General features: G+C 30.0%; 1 protein-coding gene and 1 long non-coding RNA gene across 2 annotated transcripts; both read right to left on the reverse strand.

The window, feature by feature from the left end:
- Positions 1 to 6,435: 6,435 nt before the first annotated feature.
- LOC111623257 lies at positions 6,436 to 10,481 on the reverse strand. The gene is made up of 2 exons (XR_002756415.1): positions 10,367 to 10,481; positions 6,436 to 7,480 (listed from the first exon to the last, which is right to left on the reverse strand). It is a non-coding gene; the product is annotated as an uncharacterized LOC111623257 (long non-coding RNA).
- Positions 10,441 to 17,249, reverse strand: LOC111623263 (endochitinase A-like). Its single transcript, XM_023365787.1, has 4 exons — positions 17,145 to 17,249; positions 16,705 to 16,765; positions 10,716 to 10,840; positions 10,441 to 10,655 (listed from the first exon to the last, which is right to left on the reverse strand). The coding sequence occupies exons 2-4, from the start codon at positions 16,755 to 16,757 to the stop codon at positions 10,441 to 10,443; spliced, it is 393 nt and encodes a 130-aa protein (XP_023221555.1). The 5' UTR covers positions 16,758 to 16,765; positions 17,145 to 17,249.
- Between the last annotated feature and the right edge of the window lie 1,208 nt (positions 17,250 to 18,457).

Below are 18,457 nucleotides of genomic sequence, written 5' to 3' on the forward strand. Positions count from 1 at the left end.
TTCATGACAATGTTCATCTAGAAAATGAAAAGAAATATATTTTTTCTACCTATTTTCAATTAATTAATTAATTATTATATATATATATATTATATTGTTACAGTATAATTCAGTGTATTATTATTTTTATTTATAATAGGAATTCATTATTGTTATTTTTATCTATTTACTATATAAAACTGAAAAAATTGCCAGTCTCTATCGGCGTATCGAGCGCAAGCAAAGCATAGCGGTAATTCAACCATCAAAAAAAGTCGACTCTTTTTTATGCTATTCCATACATGCTGCTTGCTGTGTTATTTAAAAATAATTGGATATAGTGATGTAGGTCATAGTTCACGACAATGATAATAATGAAACAAAAAAGCATAACTATGTTTTGAACTGGAGACGAGATATTACGGTATTTCTTTGCAATCATAACGGAAATATGTAGAATCTTATTGGTATTTTGAAAGTTATTTCATGAGAATTGGAGATAGCTATGGGCAGTTCACTTCCAACAGTGTTCTGCTGAACGTCTCTACACTTTAGGTAAACCATTTGTAATTAATTATTTATCATTGCTATGCATGCTAACTACTTAGTATGCCCCGATGCATCGGGCCTTTCAAGTAGTTTTATAATAAAGAACAAGATTATGCTCTTGTTTTTTAAATTCGAATTGGGATTTTTTTACGTTGGGGAAATTAAATAATTTTTTTAACATTAAAACTAAATATCTATAAAATAAAAAGCGTCATGCCAATGCGCGATTTCAATTATGCCAAATTAATTACCTACCAGTGGATAAAATCACTGAACACTAGTAGCTGGTCGCGGGTTACTTGCAAGTTAGTAAGGCTGGACACGTGTTTTTCGGTTTTTTTTTAAACGTGTAATACCTAAATATGAACAGCTTCCCATAGAAAGTCCTCCGGAAATGCACTTCTCGCAGATCTCCCATGTGTTATGTTGCCTTCAATCCAATTCAATCCAAGTTAAATGCAATTTTTTTGGACAAGGAAAAAATTCTACATTAATTATTGAAGAAAATGAAACTTTATTAAAACGAAATACTTGATTATTATGATAATAAAATTTATTCTGGAAACAAGTATTATCAACATTAGTTTTCTATATTAATATACAGCACTATACTTTTAACGATTTCAGAAATTTCAAATTAATGTATCAACCTTAGATTTATATAAAAAGAAATTAACTGTTATTAAAATTTTTCCGTCACATATTATACAATATTATGTCCGAAAATGCTTAATTTAATAATCTTGTAATAATGTAGGAATTATATTCGTAATTTCTAAATTTCTATTCTCTCTCCAAAATTTATATTTTAAATGAAATATATGAAAATACAATTCCATATGTTAAATATTCGAACAAGTTCCTTTGTTAAAATTTACGAAAAAAAAACAAAAAACAAAAGATACATTGAAATTTATAATACAGTACTGTAGTAATTATGTCTTTTACATTGATGCTAGGTTAGAGCAAATAACATGGAATCAAAATTAGATTAATTTTTGTAGAAAAGTGTAGAATAAAGAAAAAGAAAATAGCTTATATCTTAATCAATATAAAGCATACTATTTACATTATTCTAATTATTAATTTAATTAAAATTTTAATTACCACGATTTTTCAATAATTTAAAACTGTTGCAATAATGCAAGTTACAATGCATTGAGGAATGATGTTGGTTTAGATGATCATTTTAAAACTAATTTATTTAATTTTATGGTGAAGAATCCTATTTTTCAAGTTCCGTAATTATTCTTCAGTTGTAGATTATATAAACTTGTTTATTTCAGATGAGATAAAACTTTGGGTGAACGTTATTAGAGGAGGCTCGAGAAGTAAGTTTTCTTTTCAAAGACTGATGATATCGAAGATAATTTCAAAATGATTTAGGTAAAGTTCTTCAGGTGAAGCAGCTGGTGGTTTGCAGTTATTGACTAAGATGGAGTAACTGGTTTCGAAGTTATGGTTTAGATGGATTTACTGATGATTTGCTAACTATTGATTAAGAGGAGTTCACTGGTGCTGGGTTTTCTGTAGAAGAAACTGATATGGTATTATAGATTAGAAATATTGGATGCTAAATTATAATATTATAATTAATAAAATATTTTCATTTTTTAAAAACGTTACAAAACTTGCATTATCTGTTGTTCAATTTAAATGTTTATTATTCAGATATAGTTATAAATGTTAAAATTTAGTAGGTATTTTTTACATCAGATTGATATACGCATTACAAGTAAAACGTTATAAACACATTGTTATCCTGTTAATTGTAAATGATTGTCTAAATGTCTAAACAATCTTCTAAGACAGGGAACAATCTTCTAATCTTCTTAGCCTTTTTTTTTTGTTTCATGGACCTCTTTTCCAGCCAGGTAAATGTCACGGACCCCTTCTCGGAATAATGTTTATATTTTAAATGAATAAAATAAAATTACAAAAACCAGTTATATGGAAATTACTTGTTAAAATAAAAAACCCATATGATATAGTAATATACAGTACAGGGTGTCCATGAAACATTTCCAGATTCTGGGATACTCTATGTAAACCTATGATTTTTTTGTTGTTGACGTGACAATAAAAGCTACATTAGAGAGGTTGCGGCCGACGTTTACATCGCGAAAACGTGTTCAGCGCCGCCTTCCTGTAAGCCTAGAAGTTTGACAATGGCGTTTGGAATGTCGAGCATGATTCCACTGACTTTCCAAACACCATTGTCAAACTTCTAGGCTTACAGGAAGGCGGCGCTGAACACGTTTTCGCGATGTAAACGTCGGCCGCAACCTCTCTAATGTAGCTTTTATTGTCACGTCAACAACAAAAAAATCATAGGTTTACATAGAGTATCCCAGAATCTGGAAATGTTTCATGGACACCCTGTACTGTATATTACTATATCATATGGGTTTTTTATTTTAACAAGTAATTTCCATATAACTGGTTTTTGTAATTTTATTTTATTCATTTAAAATATAAACATTATTCCGAGAAGGGGTCCGTGACATTTACCTGGCTGGAAAAGAGGTCCATGAAACAAAAAAAAAAGGCTAAGAAGATTAGAAGATTGTTCCCTGTCTTAGAAGATTGTTTAGACATTTAGACAATCATTTACAATTAACAGGATAACAATGTGTTTATAACGTTTTACTTGTAATGCGTATATCAATCTGATGTAAAAAATACCTACTAAATTTTAACATTTATAACTATATCTGAATAATAAACATTTAAATTGAACAACAGATAATGCAAGTTTTGTAACGTTTTTAAAAAATGAAAATATTTTATTAATTATAATATTATAATTTAGCATCCAATATTTCTAATCTATAATACCATATCAGTTTCTTCTACAGAAAACCCAGCACCAGTGAACTCCTCTTAATCAATAGTTAGCAAATCATCAGTAAATCCATCTAAACCATAACTTCGAAACCAGTTACTCCATCTTAGTCAATAACTGCAAACCACCAGCTGCTTCACCTGAAGAACTTTACCTAAATCATTTTGAAATTATCTTCGATATCATCAGTCTTTGAAAAGAAAACTTACTTCTCGAGCCTCCTCTAATAACGTTCACCCAAAGTTTTATCTCATCTGAAATAAACAAGTTTATATAATCTACAACTGAAGAATAATTACGGAACTTGAAAAATAGGATTCTTCACCATAAAATTAAATAAATTAGTTTTAAAATGATCATCTAAACCAACATCATTCCTCAATGCATTGTAACTTGCATTATTGCAACAGTTTTAAATTATTGAAAAATCGTGGTAATTAAAATTTTAATTAAATTAATAATTAGAATAATGTAAATAGTATGCTTTATATTGATTAAGATATAAGCTATTTTCTTTTTCTTTATTCTACACTTTTCTACAAAAATTAATCTAATTTTGATTCCATGTTATTTGCTCTAACCTAGCATCAATGTAAAAGACATAATTACTACAGTACTGTATTATAAATTTCAATGTATCTTTTGTTTTTTGTTTTTTTTTCGTAAATTTTAACAAAGGAACTTGTTCGAATATTTAACATATGGAATTGTATTTTCATATATTTCATTTAAAATATAAATTTTGGAGAGAGAATAGAAATTTAGAAATTACGAATATAATTCCTACATTATTACAAGATTATTAAATTAAGCATTTTCGGACATAATATTGTATAATATGTGACGGAAAAATTTTAATAACAGTTAATTTCTTTTTATATAAATCTAAGGTTGATACATTAATTTGAAATTTCTGAAATCGTTAAAAGTATAGTGCTGTATATTAATATAGAAAACTAATGTTGATAATACTTGTTTCCAGAATAAATTTTATTATCATAATAATCAAGTATTTCGTTTTAATAAAGTTTCATTTTCTTCAATAATTAATGTAGAATTTTTTCCTTGTCCAAAAAAATTGCATTTAACTTGGATTGAATTGGATTGAAGGCAACATAACACATGGGAGATCTGCGAGAAGTGCATTTCCGGAGGACTTTCTATGGGAAGCTGTTCATATTTAGGTATTACACGTTTAAAAAAAAACCGAAAAACACGTGTCCAGCCTTACTAACTTGCAAGTAACCCGCGACCAGCTACTAGTGTTCAGTGATTTTATCCACTGGTAGGTAATTAATTTGGCATAATTGAAATCGCGCATTGGCATGACGCTTTTTATTTTATAGATATTTAGTTTTAATGTTAAAAAAATTATTTAATTTCCCCAACGTAAAAAAATCCCAATTCGAATTTAAAAAACAAGAGCATAATCTTGTTCTTTATTATAAAACTACTTGAAAGGCCCGATGCATCGGGGCATACTAAGTAGTTAGCATGCATAGCAATGATAAATAATTAATTACAAATGGTTTACCTAAAGTGTAGAGACGTTCAGCAGAACACTGTTGGAAGTGAACTGCCCATAGCTATCTCCAATTCTCATGAAATAACTTTCAAAATACCAATAAGATTCTACATATTTCCGTTATGATTGCAAAGAAATACCGTAATATCTCGTCTCCAGTTCAAAACATAGTTATGCTTTTTTTGTTTCATTATTATCATTGTCGTGAACTATGACCTACATCACTATATCCAATTATTTTTAAATAACACAGCAAGCAGCATGTATGGAATAGCATAAAAAAGAGTCGACTTTTTTTGATGGTTGAATTACCGCTATGCTTTGCTTGCGCTCGATACGCCGATAGAGACTGGCAATTTTTTCAGTTTTATATAGTAAATAGATAAAAATAACAATAATGAATTCCTATTATAAATAAAAATAATAATACACTGAATTATACTGTAACAATATAATATATATATATATAATAATTAATTAATTAATTGAAAATAGGTAGAAAAAATATATTTCTTTTCATTTTCTAGATGAACATTGTCATGAANGAAATATATTTTTTCTACCTATTTTCAATTAATTAATTAATTATTATATATATATATATTATATTGTTACAGTATAATTCAGTGTATTATTATTTTTATTTATAATAGGAATTCATTATTGTTATTTTTATCTATTTACTATATAAAACTGAAAAAATTGCCAGTCTCTATCGGCGTATCGAGCGCAAGCAAAGCATAGCGGTAATTCAACCATCAAAAAAAGTCGACTCTTTTTTATGCTATTCCATACATGCTGCTTGCTGTGTTATTTAAAAATAATTGGATATAGTGATGTAGGTCATAGTTCACGACAATGATAATAATGAAACAAAAAAAGCATAACTATGTTTTGAACTGGAGACGAGATATTACGGTATTTCTTTGCAATCATAACGGAAATATGTAGAATCTTATTGGTATTTTGAAAGTTATTTCATGAGAATTGGAGATAGCTATGGGCAGTTCACTTCCAACAGTGTTCTGCTGAACGTCTCTACACTTTAGGTAAACCATTTGTAATTAATTATTTATCATTGCTATGCATGCTAACTACTTAGTATGCCCCGATGCATCGGGCCTTTCAAGTAGTTTTATAATAAAGAACAAGATTATGCTCTTGTTTTTTAAATTCGAATTGGGATTTTTTTACGTTGGGGAAATTAAATAATTTTTTTAACATTAAAACTAAATATCTATAAAATAAAAAGCGTCATGCCAATGCGCGATTTCAATTATGCCAAATTAATTACCTACCAGTGGATAAAATCACTGAACACTAGTAGCTGGTCGCGGGTTACTTGCAAGTTAGTAAGGCTGGACACGTGTTTTTCGGTTTTTTTTTAAACGTGTAATACCTAAATATGAACAGCTTCCCATAGAAAGTCCTCCGGAAATGCACTTCTCGCAGATCTCCCATGTGTTATGTTGCCTTCAATCCAATTCAATCCAAGTTAAATGCAATTTTTTTGGACAAGGAAAAAATTCTACATTAATTATTGAAGAAAATGAAACTTTATTAAAACGAAATACTTGATTATTATGATAATAAAATTTATTCTGGAAACAAGTATTATCAACATTAGTTTTCTATATTAATATACAGCACTATACTTTTAACGATTTCAGAAATTTCAAATTAATGTATCAACCTTAGATTTATATAAAAAGAAATTAACTGTTATTAAAATTTTTCCGTCACATATTATACAATATTATGTCCGAAAATGCTTAATTTAATAATCTTGTAATAATGTAGGAATTATATTCGTAATTTCTAAATTTCTATTCTCTCTCCAAAATTTATATTTTAAATGAAATATATGAAAATACAATTCCATATGTTAAATATTCGAACAAGTTCCTTTGTTAAAATTTACGAAAAAAAAACAAAAAACAAAAGATACATTGAAATTTATAATACAGTACTGTAGTAATTATGTCTTTTACATTGATGCTAGGTTAGAGCAAATAACATGGAATCAAAATTAGATTAATTTTTGTAGAAAAGTGTAGAATAAAGAAAAAGAAAATAGCTTATATCTTAATCAATATAAAGCATACTATTTACATTATTCTAATTATTAATTTAATTAAAATTTTAATTACCACGATTTTTCAATAATTTAAAACTGTTGCAATAATGCAAGTTACAATGCATTGAGGAATGATGTTGGTTTAGATGATCATTTTAAAACTAATTTATTTAATTTTATGGTGAAGAATCCTATTTTTCAAGTTCCGTAATTATTCTTCAGTTGTAGATTATATAAACTTGTTTATTTCAGATGAGATAAAACTTTGGGTGAACGTTATTAGAGGAGGCTCGAGAAGTAAGTTTTCTTTTCAAAGACTGATGATATCGAAGATAATTTCAAAATGATTTAGGTAAAGTTCTTCAGGTGAAGCAGCTGGTGGTTTGCAGTTATTGACTAAGATGGAGTAACTGGTTTCGAAGTTATGGTTTAGATGGATTTACTGATGATTTGCTAACTATTGATTAAGAGGAGTTCACTGGTGCTGGGTTTTCTGTAGAAGAAACTGATATGGTATTATAGATTAGAAATATTGGATGCTAAATTATAATATTATAATTAATAAAATATTTTCATTTTTTAAAAACGTTACAAAACTTGCATTATCTGTTGTTCAATTTAAATGTTTATTATTCAGATATAGTTATAAATGTTAAAATTTAGTAGGTATTTTTTACATCAGATTGATATACGCATTACAAGTAAAACGTTATAAACACATTGTTATCCTGTTAATTGTAAATGATTGTCTAAATGTCTAAACAATCTTCTAAGACAGGGAACAATCTTCTAATCTTCTTAGCCTTTTTTTTTTGTTTCATGGACCTCTTTTCCAGCCAGGTAAATGTCACGGACCCCTTCTCGGAATAATGTTTATATTTTAAATGAATAAAATAAAATTACAAAAACCAGTTATATGGAAATTACTTGTTAAAATAAAAAACCCATATGATATAGTAATATACAGTACAGGGTGTCCATGAAACATTTCCAGATTCTGGGATACTCTATGTAAACCTATGATTTTTTTGTTGTTGACGTGACAATAAAAGCTACATTAGAGAGGTTGCGGCCGACGTTTACATCGCGAAAACGTGTTCAGCGCCGCCTTCCTGTAAGCCTAGAAGTTTGACAATGGCGTTTGGAATGTCGAGCATGATTCCACTGACTTTCCAAACACCATTGTCAAACTTCTAGGCTTACAGGAAGGCGGCGATGAACGTCCGACGTACAGTACACGTTTTCGCGATGAAAACGTCGGCCGCAACCTCTCTATTGTCTTTTTGTACTTTGTAACAGCTTCAAACACAACTACAAACTCACTTCTAACCAGTAGCCCACCAGTAGCCCACCAGAGGCCCACCAGTAGCCAAGCGGTCTTCGTACCCTGAACACTGGGAGTTCGATAGTGGGTTCGCGCCTCGACCGGACGGGCTAGCCACGTGGAGTTTTCTGGGTTTTCCCCACATCTGTAACACCTAAATAGGGGCCAGTTTCCCTTAAAAAGACCACCCGGATCCCCCTAGGCAGATCGCCAAGTGTTGCGTCGCCATAACTTAACAAACAGACGTTCGGAGTGTATAATGTACAGTACCAATGACCGCCAAAGTTATTCTATGACACCCTGCATAAGCTTTTCTTTTAACACAATAATTAATCACTTCACAGAACACGAAATCAAGATAATAAACTGATTTTTACCCTTCCAAGCCCAAAACTTCGGATTCCCGGTTAAGAACAACTGATCTAAGATTATTTGGCGTGGCGAACGAATTTACACATAATTGTTTTACGTAATACCTCTGACATACAACTAAGTAAAACAATATTATACTGTAAAATATTCTCAATTAAGATAACTGAAGAGGTTCGTCTAAAAATGTATTTAATTTGTGAAAAATGTTCGATTTTCAGTTTTAATCATATAATATGCTTTTTTACAGACGTATCATACAGGAACTTAGGGGACAATAAGACTGAATTTAGACTTTATTGATATTAGTTACAAGAAAATCTATTTCGGGTGTCATATCCCTCCGTTCTTTATCACTTTTGGTATCAGTACAAGAATATTTGAAGAATACAATTTCAATAACAATCATAAGATCCTGTATGGTAAGTCTGTAAAAAAGCGATATTATATGCATGAAACTGAAACTGTAAAAGAAACGAAACAAAAGGATAAAACAAATAATAATAAAGAAAAATATTCGAGTTGACTTGTAAAACACATTATTTATATAAAAGTGATTTAAATTATTGAAAACACAACTACTCGTACATTTTTTATATATTTTAACTACTGTATATAATCCGAATAAAAATACATGTATTATCGTATGCATTAATACAAGTAGCTGCAAAATAAATATAAGTAAATGGTAGGCCTAATATTATTAGAGGGCGATCGCTTTATTTATTAAAATTAAACAAAATTCATCAAAACATGTTTAGATTTATATGTAGGGGAGACAGATACACGTGTTAGAAACACTAGCCAATCATTGTAAATTTTTCTATATATTTTTTTTAAATATTAAAAAAAATATAGGCCTATATTATTTTTTAATATTTAAAAAATATTATAAATTAGAAATATTGGATGCTAAATCATAATATTATAATTAATAAAATATTTTTATTTTTTAAAAACGTTTACAAAACTTGCATTATCTCATTATCAAAATTTGGAGGGGGCCATTTTTTTTGCCGGATCGCCATACTTTTCCGGTTGTTATAACAACTGGAATAGAAAAAATATAGGATGGTCTGCGTCTGATGACGAACTTTCTTGTCATATACCTCTGAAGAAAAACTTGTTCATAGGTATTTACAAATATATATTAAAATAAATATTTAGTTGGCATAAATGACATATTTTCGCCGCCACCAATACTTAGAGTTTTTGCATCCCTTATGCAGTGGTCACATTAAATAAAAAGGATGCTTCTTTTTTATTTAATGTCTGTTTTGTTAGTCATGACAACGTTGGCTAATATTAAAACATTTTTTATTAGCATGTGTAACTATGCATTTAAGTGAAAAGTGTATACATACAAGAATGACAAATTTTAAACTTTTTGCAAATATGTACATTTGAATTTTCTGTAATCTGAGATCTTTATGTCCGAAGGTGGAAAGCCATTGTCTGGTCATTCTGTTCTACGATTGGGCGATTTGCCATTTTTAAAAAGTTAAGTTTTTGAGGAAACTCTCTTTCGACCCTGAAAAAATAGTAGCTTCAAAAATTGAGCAATGTCAGTGCTATATCAGTGTATAATTAAATTTGTTCTCTATAGGCTCATTTCACAACAAATAATTGTAAATCAAAGTGTTCAAACGTGGAACTGTCCCCCTATACTATATACAGTACAAAAACCCCAGAACTTACCTGTTGTAATGCCCTCCTTGGATGTTGTGGTGTCATTTCCGGCTGTTGTGGTGTCATTTCCGGCTGTTGTGGTGTCATTTCCGTGTTGTGGTGTCATTTCCGGCTGTTGTGGTGTTTGTGGTGTCATTTCCGGCTGTTGTGGTGTCATTTCCGGCTGTTGTGGTGTCATTTCCGACTGTTGTGGTGTCATTTCCGGCTGTTGTAGTGCCATTTTCGGCTGTTGTAGTTGTCGTCGTTAATGTAGAATCTGTAGTAGGACCAGGAGTAGTATCAGATGATTTGGATTTATCTGAAAAATTAATTAAATTTAATTGTGTATAAACTTTTAAAAGACATAATGGTAACTTACAGTTTTCCAGTCTTTTATCCAATACGATGGTTGTTATCATCAGTGCAAAAGCCAAACAAAAAAGTATCGATGATACAATAATTAATTTTTGTTCTAAACCTGTCCTTCTTCGCCAAAAGTTTCCCCTGAAATTTTTTAAATAAATACAAAAATTACCAGAAATATCCTTTCTTTTTAAATATGCAAATTCCCGTAAGATAATATTTAGATGAATATATTTTAAACATATATTATCAATTTTGAAACGTACTTCTTAATTACATATATTATGCTTTTATCCACTTTGGACATTGGACACAAACACCAGTAAAGCCCAGGATATCATTTAAAAAGTGGATAAAGATTTTCTTATTTTTTTTCAGTACCAAAGATTTTTTTGAATGTTAGGTCTAATTTTGGATCTAGGACTTGTTATATCGAGGGAAGAGAATCACACAATTTTAAATTAAAATATGTTTAATGTAATTTAATTTTGGATTAAGTTACATTAAAGATACTTTAATATATAAGATCAAATATAACCTATTCTAATTTGCAAAAAAATATTTGTTTTAATAACTTTGCTTAATAACTAATAAAGCAATAACTTTGTTAAGGTAATTACGCCACCTTAAGCTTTTTAAATTTTTTAAAAACTTTTATGACGGTGGTAAAAATGAGTTTTATAAATAAATAAAAAATGTTTGAGCACTTCATCAGAATACATTTATCCAAAAATCGGGAATTTGATGTATTTATAAAGCACCGCAGGTAAATACGCTATACAAAGTTTTTATTTGGAATTAAAAGTTTGATTTTTGAGAAGTACAAACAAGATTATGCTACTGTTAAAAACGTTGAAATAAAACAAGCTAAAGAATTTTCCAAATTTATATCGGTAAACTATTTTTAAAATATTTAATTTTCTTATCACTACAGTTTAAGAAATTAAACATATAACTAAGAGAACAACTTTTACATGAACGAACTTATTTATCACATTCAGGACAAAAGAAAACTTGTTTGTCAGCTGCGGTCAGTCGTACGCAATCAACCACCGTTGAACCAGCTTTGAAGTAAGTTACAAAATAAATGCGTTAGTAATGATAAACGCACGAATGGCGTAATTACCCACATTTGACAATTCACAAATAATCTGTTTTTCTGTTTTTTTCGGAATATTTATCAATAAAAAGTGATATTAACATATACAGTAGACTCTTGATAATTCGGTCACTCTTTGCACAGTAAGATGCCAGATTAGAGATAAAAGACGTCAGTTTAATTTTTTATTAAATTTAATGTTACATGTTTACTGTCTGTAGTACACATGTATTTAAAAACTAAATAAGAGAGAAGTGGGCTATTTGTATACAGTAAAAACAAAACATTTAAAATACAATACAGCACAGCTAAAATGCTGTATCTTCTACTCAGTGTAATCACTTCAAAAAATGTTACGGAAATTTGTTAGGTTTAACGAAGATGCTCGTCGAGGGTACGTAATTGCTTTACCGGCATTACATCGGTTATGCATGTGTCGGTGGTTGCATTTTGTACTGTATGGAAATGGCAACTTCGGCGCAAACAGTATGAGAAATCTTCGTTCGCTCTGCCTCTATAGTATTCATTTCCTCTTCACTTTCATGCACACTTTTCATAAAATTTCGTCATCTTTTTTCTTCATATGTTAATTAAAGCCTGGTTGGTCTACTCCACAATATTCCTCATTCACAGTGATGTCCTCTTCAACTTTTTCTGCTCCTGGAAGCTTGTGGAACGTATCAACGAACACAGCATTCGTTGATACGTTTCGCAAGCTTTCGGAAATGATTCTGAATTGACTAACTCACTATCACTCGATGCAGACTTCAACTCAGTGTCAATCGAAGGCCATGCTTTTTTCAACACTTCACTATTGCATTACTCTCCACAATGTTCCATGCTGTAGTGGTTTGGAAATCATCATAAAGCCGGATGCACACATGCGGCGCGGCAAGGAAAAGCGGTGACGCAAGCGCATCTTCGCCGCGCGGCAGCGCAACCACACAAGCGGCAATCCGCTTACATTTCGGCGCATGCGTTCAGTATTCAAGATGGCGAACGATATCCACGTGTTTATACACTGTCCCTATCCACGTGTTTACAAATTTTGTTTTGTACGGCTCGCTTTATTTAGCTAAAAGATTTTGTCGAAGATTTGAATTAGAGATACTTTTTTGGATCGAGAAAGAACTGGTGTACAAAATAGACTTATTCGTGGATCAAGATCTCTCGATAAAGAATACTATTTCGAGTAAGATTCGGTTGTTTTGTTCTTTGAATTAAATTATATATGATTATTTGTGTAGAATTTGTTTTAAATTTGTTATCCTTTCCTCTTTATTCTGATTTTAATTATCTCGGTTAACCGCCTCGAACTTTCCGCCATTAAAACACCACGTGATTGTATTTTCTCACGTGACTACGAGACAAACTGTTATTGGCTGATAGAAACGCGTCTTGGCGGCGTTGCCGCAAAAGATAGAATTCAACCAACTTTTGCGGCACGAGAAAAGCGGCACAAAATCGACTTCTGCGGCGAGAAAAAGTGACGTCATTCTGCCGCTTTTCCTTGCCGCGCCGCATGTGTGCATCCGGCTTAACGCCTGTTGATCGCTTTTCCACACCTTCTGTCTAATTTCGGTAGAATAGAATATAATTCCTTATCTTTATTTCAGTTTTATAACAATAAGTTTGTTTTATTGGTGATTTTAAGTTTGTTTTGGATTGATTAGATCGACAGTAACCAATGAAAATAATTCTGTTGGTTACTATTACCAATAACAAATTTATCAAAAGAAGTAATTCTGATTCTTCTCTATTTCAAGTAATAGAAGACAATTTCGATAAACCAATCTTAATGCCAGCTAAGTACAGACTGTGCAGTTAACCGCGACCCACATCTCTGTGGGGTTTTATTGATTAATAAAATAAACAAAGCCCCACAATATCTTGAAAATAAAAAAATAAATTGGCAAGAGCTCTTACTCCAGATTTCCGGCAATCGAACTAGAGGTTAAGTGAACCATTAAGAAGTTAGTTAATTTTGAATTATACTAAGATATAAAATTTAAGTAATGGCAAAAGCTTAAAAGCAATAATTTTGATGAATTGTAATATAAATCTCTATTTTAAAATATTTAAGTTTAAAAAACATTAAGACACATTATCACAACGTTAAACTTGTGTGTTCTGTATGAGATTATATTTGAGATTAAAAATATATGAGATTATATTTTAAAACATAATTAATAATATAAAAATAATTAAGGCTTAATTTTGAAAGTAGGGATGGGTTTTATAAAGAAAAATCTCGCAAATGCTAATTACGAGTAAAATTTACATTAAGTTTGACCTCACTAGCAGTCATGGGCGTAGCAAGTAAGGGGCATGGGTGGACACGGCCCCCCGTTACCCTGGTGCCCTCTTCAGAAAATTACAGCCGAAAAAGTGTTGAGCCGATTTGCGAAAAGAAATAAAGAGTTGAAACTAATTTAATTGGGTGTAGTGTACCGCGGCTCGCAATTAACCTCTGAAAACTGGACTTAACTTCAAATAATTGCTCAAATGGAACCGCGATAATTCTCTACGACCTGGCAATGTAAAGTTATAGGAAAGTTGAGAGATTCTGATCCTAAAAAAGAAAAAAAAAGGAAAAAAAAAGGTCAACGGCTTTCTCTGTGCCCAATGTGAAAAGTGTATCTCTATGTACAGTTTAGTCTCTACGGGGTGACGCCACAATAAGATCTCGCATCACCAGAAAATCTTGCTAGGGCCGCAGTGAAAAAAGTTTTCTTTCCAATTCGGCCCGGAGGAAAAAAACTGTTGGCCACCCCTAGTCTATATCTAGATTAAAGACTGTGAACTATATTAAAGAATGGTAAAAAAAATAATTGATTGGTTAATTTTTGTTTAAGGCATTGCTAGAGTTTGATATTAATGTTACGAGAACGTATGATTAAAGGAAGTTTCATATTTTATGTGTGTTAAGTTATTGTCGATTCTTATGGAAATTTCATTTTAATGAACAATAATTTGAAATAATTCAATTTTGTGTCAGGTTGGCCTCTACTAGGCCCCCCATAACTAAACTCTGGCTACGCCCATGCTAGCAGTGGCGTGCCGTGACATTTAATAGTAGGGAAGCTGTGTTCCCACAAAAATCTTAAACAAATACTGGAAATGACAAAAATAAACAGTTTATTTATTTTAATTCCAAAATAGATAATTGACGTGAAACAAAGATATAAGAACTTGTTTTTATTGTTTTTTTATAAACTAACTTTATTTGTTTCGCAAAGTCATTAATTACTTTATCATAAAAATCGCTCGTCGTCGATTCCATCAAAATATTTAAAAGCTCTTTTTCTATCGAAAGCAACGCTAGTGACGACAATCTTTCCTCTGACCGAGTGTTCCTTGCAAATGTATGAATTCGCATCATGGGTGAAAAACTGCGCTCAACAGACGTACTGGTATATGGTACCGTAAAAATGATGATATTAAATCATATAATTCTTTTAGTGCATCTTTGTTCGGATCATCATTAATTATAATATTTTTTATGTCTAAGAGTGACTTGCCAATGTAGTCTGGACACGAATATAAATATTGCAATTCACTACATAATTTAGATAAATGAAAAAATTCTCCATAAAATTTATTTAAAGAATTAAAATTCGCTTCGGAAAATTGTTTTTCGTATTATTTAAAATTATTAACATCTAAAAGTGATAAAAATTCTAAAGATTTTATGTCTGAAAATCTGTCAATGTAATTATAATTAAAAGAAAATTATAATTAAATATAGCTTTGTAAAATAACGTACATAAAAATAACATAAAATATTTTTTACTTTTTAAATCTTAATGCACTTAGTCAAATAGCTCCCTACCAGTGGCTAATGCATAGAATCATTGGAAGCGTTATACGATATTTTAATGTGTAGTTTCCACCAACTAAACCGCCAGAGGTTGATGCTCTGTAAATCGCATGTGCTAATGCCTGTAATCTGGCTGCTTTACACCATTCAAATGTTTTCGCCGTGGAAGCTGTCCCGTATTCGACAATACAGCGCTTCCATTGAGAATATGCATATACGAATTTTGATTTTATGCATTTAAGATTTTGAATATAAGTTTGAATCTTATCATTGTTTTTCACATGTGTATAAATCTGTAATAAAATAAATAATGTGATTATAATAAAATATTAGTTCAGATTATAATAAAAATTAGTTCAGATACGTTAAAATATGAAAATAATCGCACAATATGTATTTATATTTTAGAAAATACAATGGAAGCGGCGCTTCCACAGCTTCCATGAACGGCACGCCATTGAGCCATACAGATTTACAATTAGTAACTGGAACAAGGTTAATGTGTATACTATAGTAACTAATTTTTTTTTGTTTTGCTGTAATAATTTCGTCAATCCTCCAGAGGCCTCAACATGCTGTCCACGGTTGAATTTATTATAAAGAAAACAGACAGAAAAAAGATTGAATCTATTGTACAGTACATACGATCAAACATCGCTTTCTTTAATTTAATATCTTCGTCATTATTTAAACTTTTGAAATGTAACTTTTCATGTATATTTAAAACAAAATAATTTTTATAAAAACACCAACTAAAGACGGACTCAAAAAGAGTCCGAAATGCATTTTGGGTATATTAGTATATATTTAAGATTCAACCATTGTAAACTTTCATTCTATACTAATTTTAAAATTTAGATATAAAATAAACTATATTTGTTTGTAATATCATATTCACTAGTGTGATAAGCCCTAAAATTTAAATAACTGGTTAGGTTATCATAAAAATTTAATGTAACCTAGAGTAAAAAACAATGAATTATTATTCGTTGAATATTTTAGCAAGATTTTGTATCGTTATAACTATTAGGTTATATATAAGATTAAATAATTAAATTTTCTAAGATAAAAGACGTTATTACTTACCCATCGGAAGGATCGAAATAATCTTTACCTTGTGTCACTCGCATCGACATCATTGATGTTTCTAACAAGTAAATATAAAAGTTAACAAATTTTAGCTTATAATACGATTTATGCTCTGAAGCGTTAATTACACATAAATGTTACTCAACAATAGGAGATCATGTACAATTTTTATCTGCCTTATCATATGACGTAAACTAATTTTGTATCTTTAATAAAAAACAAGTTATAAAAATAAATAGAAATGAATACATAACAGAAATTAACTTGCATAACAATATAATTTAATGAATGATAATTAATTATAAATATTTTCAAAGATCACTTAAAAATTTTTTTGGAGTTTAAAATAATCCAAAATTTTAGAAATTAATAATTACATAAAAATTATAAACTTATAATAAAAGCTAGTTTATTTATTAAATTAAGTAAGAAATTACCTCGTAAATAACTAAGAAGTCGCGCTGCTAGCTCGATGCACTCCGATAAGGTATAATTACAACGCCCACAGTTAGATAACTCTCCTCTCTAGCTTATCTCAGCTTCTAAAGTAAAAGCTTTTGTAAAATTATAAATTATTATCTATCACATGGTCTTATCAATTTAATTTCGTGAATAAATATAGAATTTTAGAATGCCGAATCAAAACGAAATGATAGATTATTATTTATATGGTGAATTGTTAAATTATATACTAAAAGTCACATTTTTCAAAAAATTATTAGGATTATTCATCTCAAATACATATAGTAATATACCTTTCTTTTACTGATCAAACTAAGCGATAAGTTTAGTAATGCAGTTTGGATTATGAGATAAGGACTTTTTCAAATAGAAATCTGAATTTTCGTACATTACTTATTACAATACAGTGTGATAAACAAAATCAAAGCTTTAAATTATTTTATAACTTTATCTCGTTATAATTAATAGTCTTTGTCTCATAGGCCTATTTTATCCCCCATTTTTTTTTTTTTTTTTTATAAAGTTTGCTGATAATTTCGCTGTCAGATAGTCCTAATCTGTATTTAGGTAACATAAAAAATTCTATGATGTAAATTAAAACAATATATTTTATTTTGATGGGACTAATATACTTATTTTTCCACAAAATATCTAACCAGTGGCTGAGTGGATAGCCTAACACTACTGAACACTAGTTGGTTTCGCGTAATGTTCGATCAACAGAGTTTACCCACTTTGTGCCTGACCAATGTGGAAGCTACTGGAGTTTTCTGAATTTTGTTCGCATATCAGTTTCCCGTAAGGAAAAAGTCCTTCTCGGAGGTAACCTCCATGGCAGGTTGCCTTAGTGTTACGTCGCCTTATTCCATCTATTCCATCCCATTCCATTTCATCCTTCCAATAAAGTAAAATAATAATAAAAAATTGAAACTAAAACTATTAAGATTTTCAATGAAAAATATAATTATCTTCTTTTCAAACTAACTCATTTCCATTAAAGAATGAACGGTCTTTAATTTCACTTAAAAGTCAGTCTTTCGTGAAGAAAAGTTACAAACCATTAATAGAAAATCTATTATTTTAGATTTCAAAATGACATTTTGTCTACAGATTTGATTAACAGACATGTAAGACATTAAGACTGATTTTGTAGTTTAATGAAAGGGATGAATGAAAGATGAGGAACGATATTTCCATCTTTCACCCAACCAGACTGACCTTATTGCAATACGAAATAACCAAAATACAGGAGATTAAAGTTAGAAAAATATATAAAATAACGATTTGA

Source organism: Centruroides sculpturatus, unplaced genomic scaffold, assembly GCF_000671375.1.
Source record: "Centruroides sculpturatus isolate CEXI.00-Female unplaced genomic scaffold, Cexi_2.0 scaffold262, whole genome shotgun sequence".
Taxonomy (NCBI): Eukaryota; Metazoa; Arthropoda; class Arachnida; order Scorpiones; family Buthidae; genus Centruroides; species Centruroides sculpturatus.

What these genes read in the sequence shown, in the direction of transcription:
- LOC111623263 (XM_023365787.1), bottom strand. Translation starts at nt 16,757, where the DNA reads ATGATGTCGATGCGAGTGACACAAGGTAAAGATTATTTCGATCCTTCC. An exon ending in TATTTCGATCCTTCCGATGG is followed by an intron (nt 10,841 to 16,704) that starts GTAAGTAATAAC and finishes AAAAAATTTCAG; the next exon opens with GGGAAACTTTTGGCGAAGAA. An exon ending in GGATAAAAGACTGGAAAACT is followed by an intron (nt 10,656 to 10,715) that starts GTAAGTTACCAT and finishes TTAATTTTTCAG; the next exon opens with ATAAATCCAAATCATCTGAT.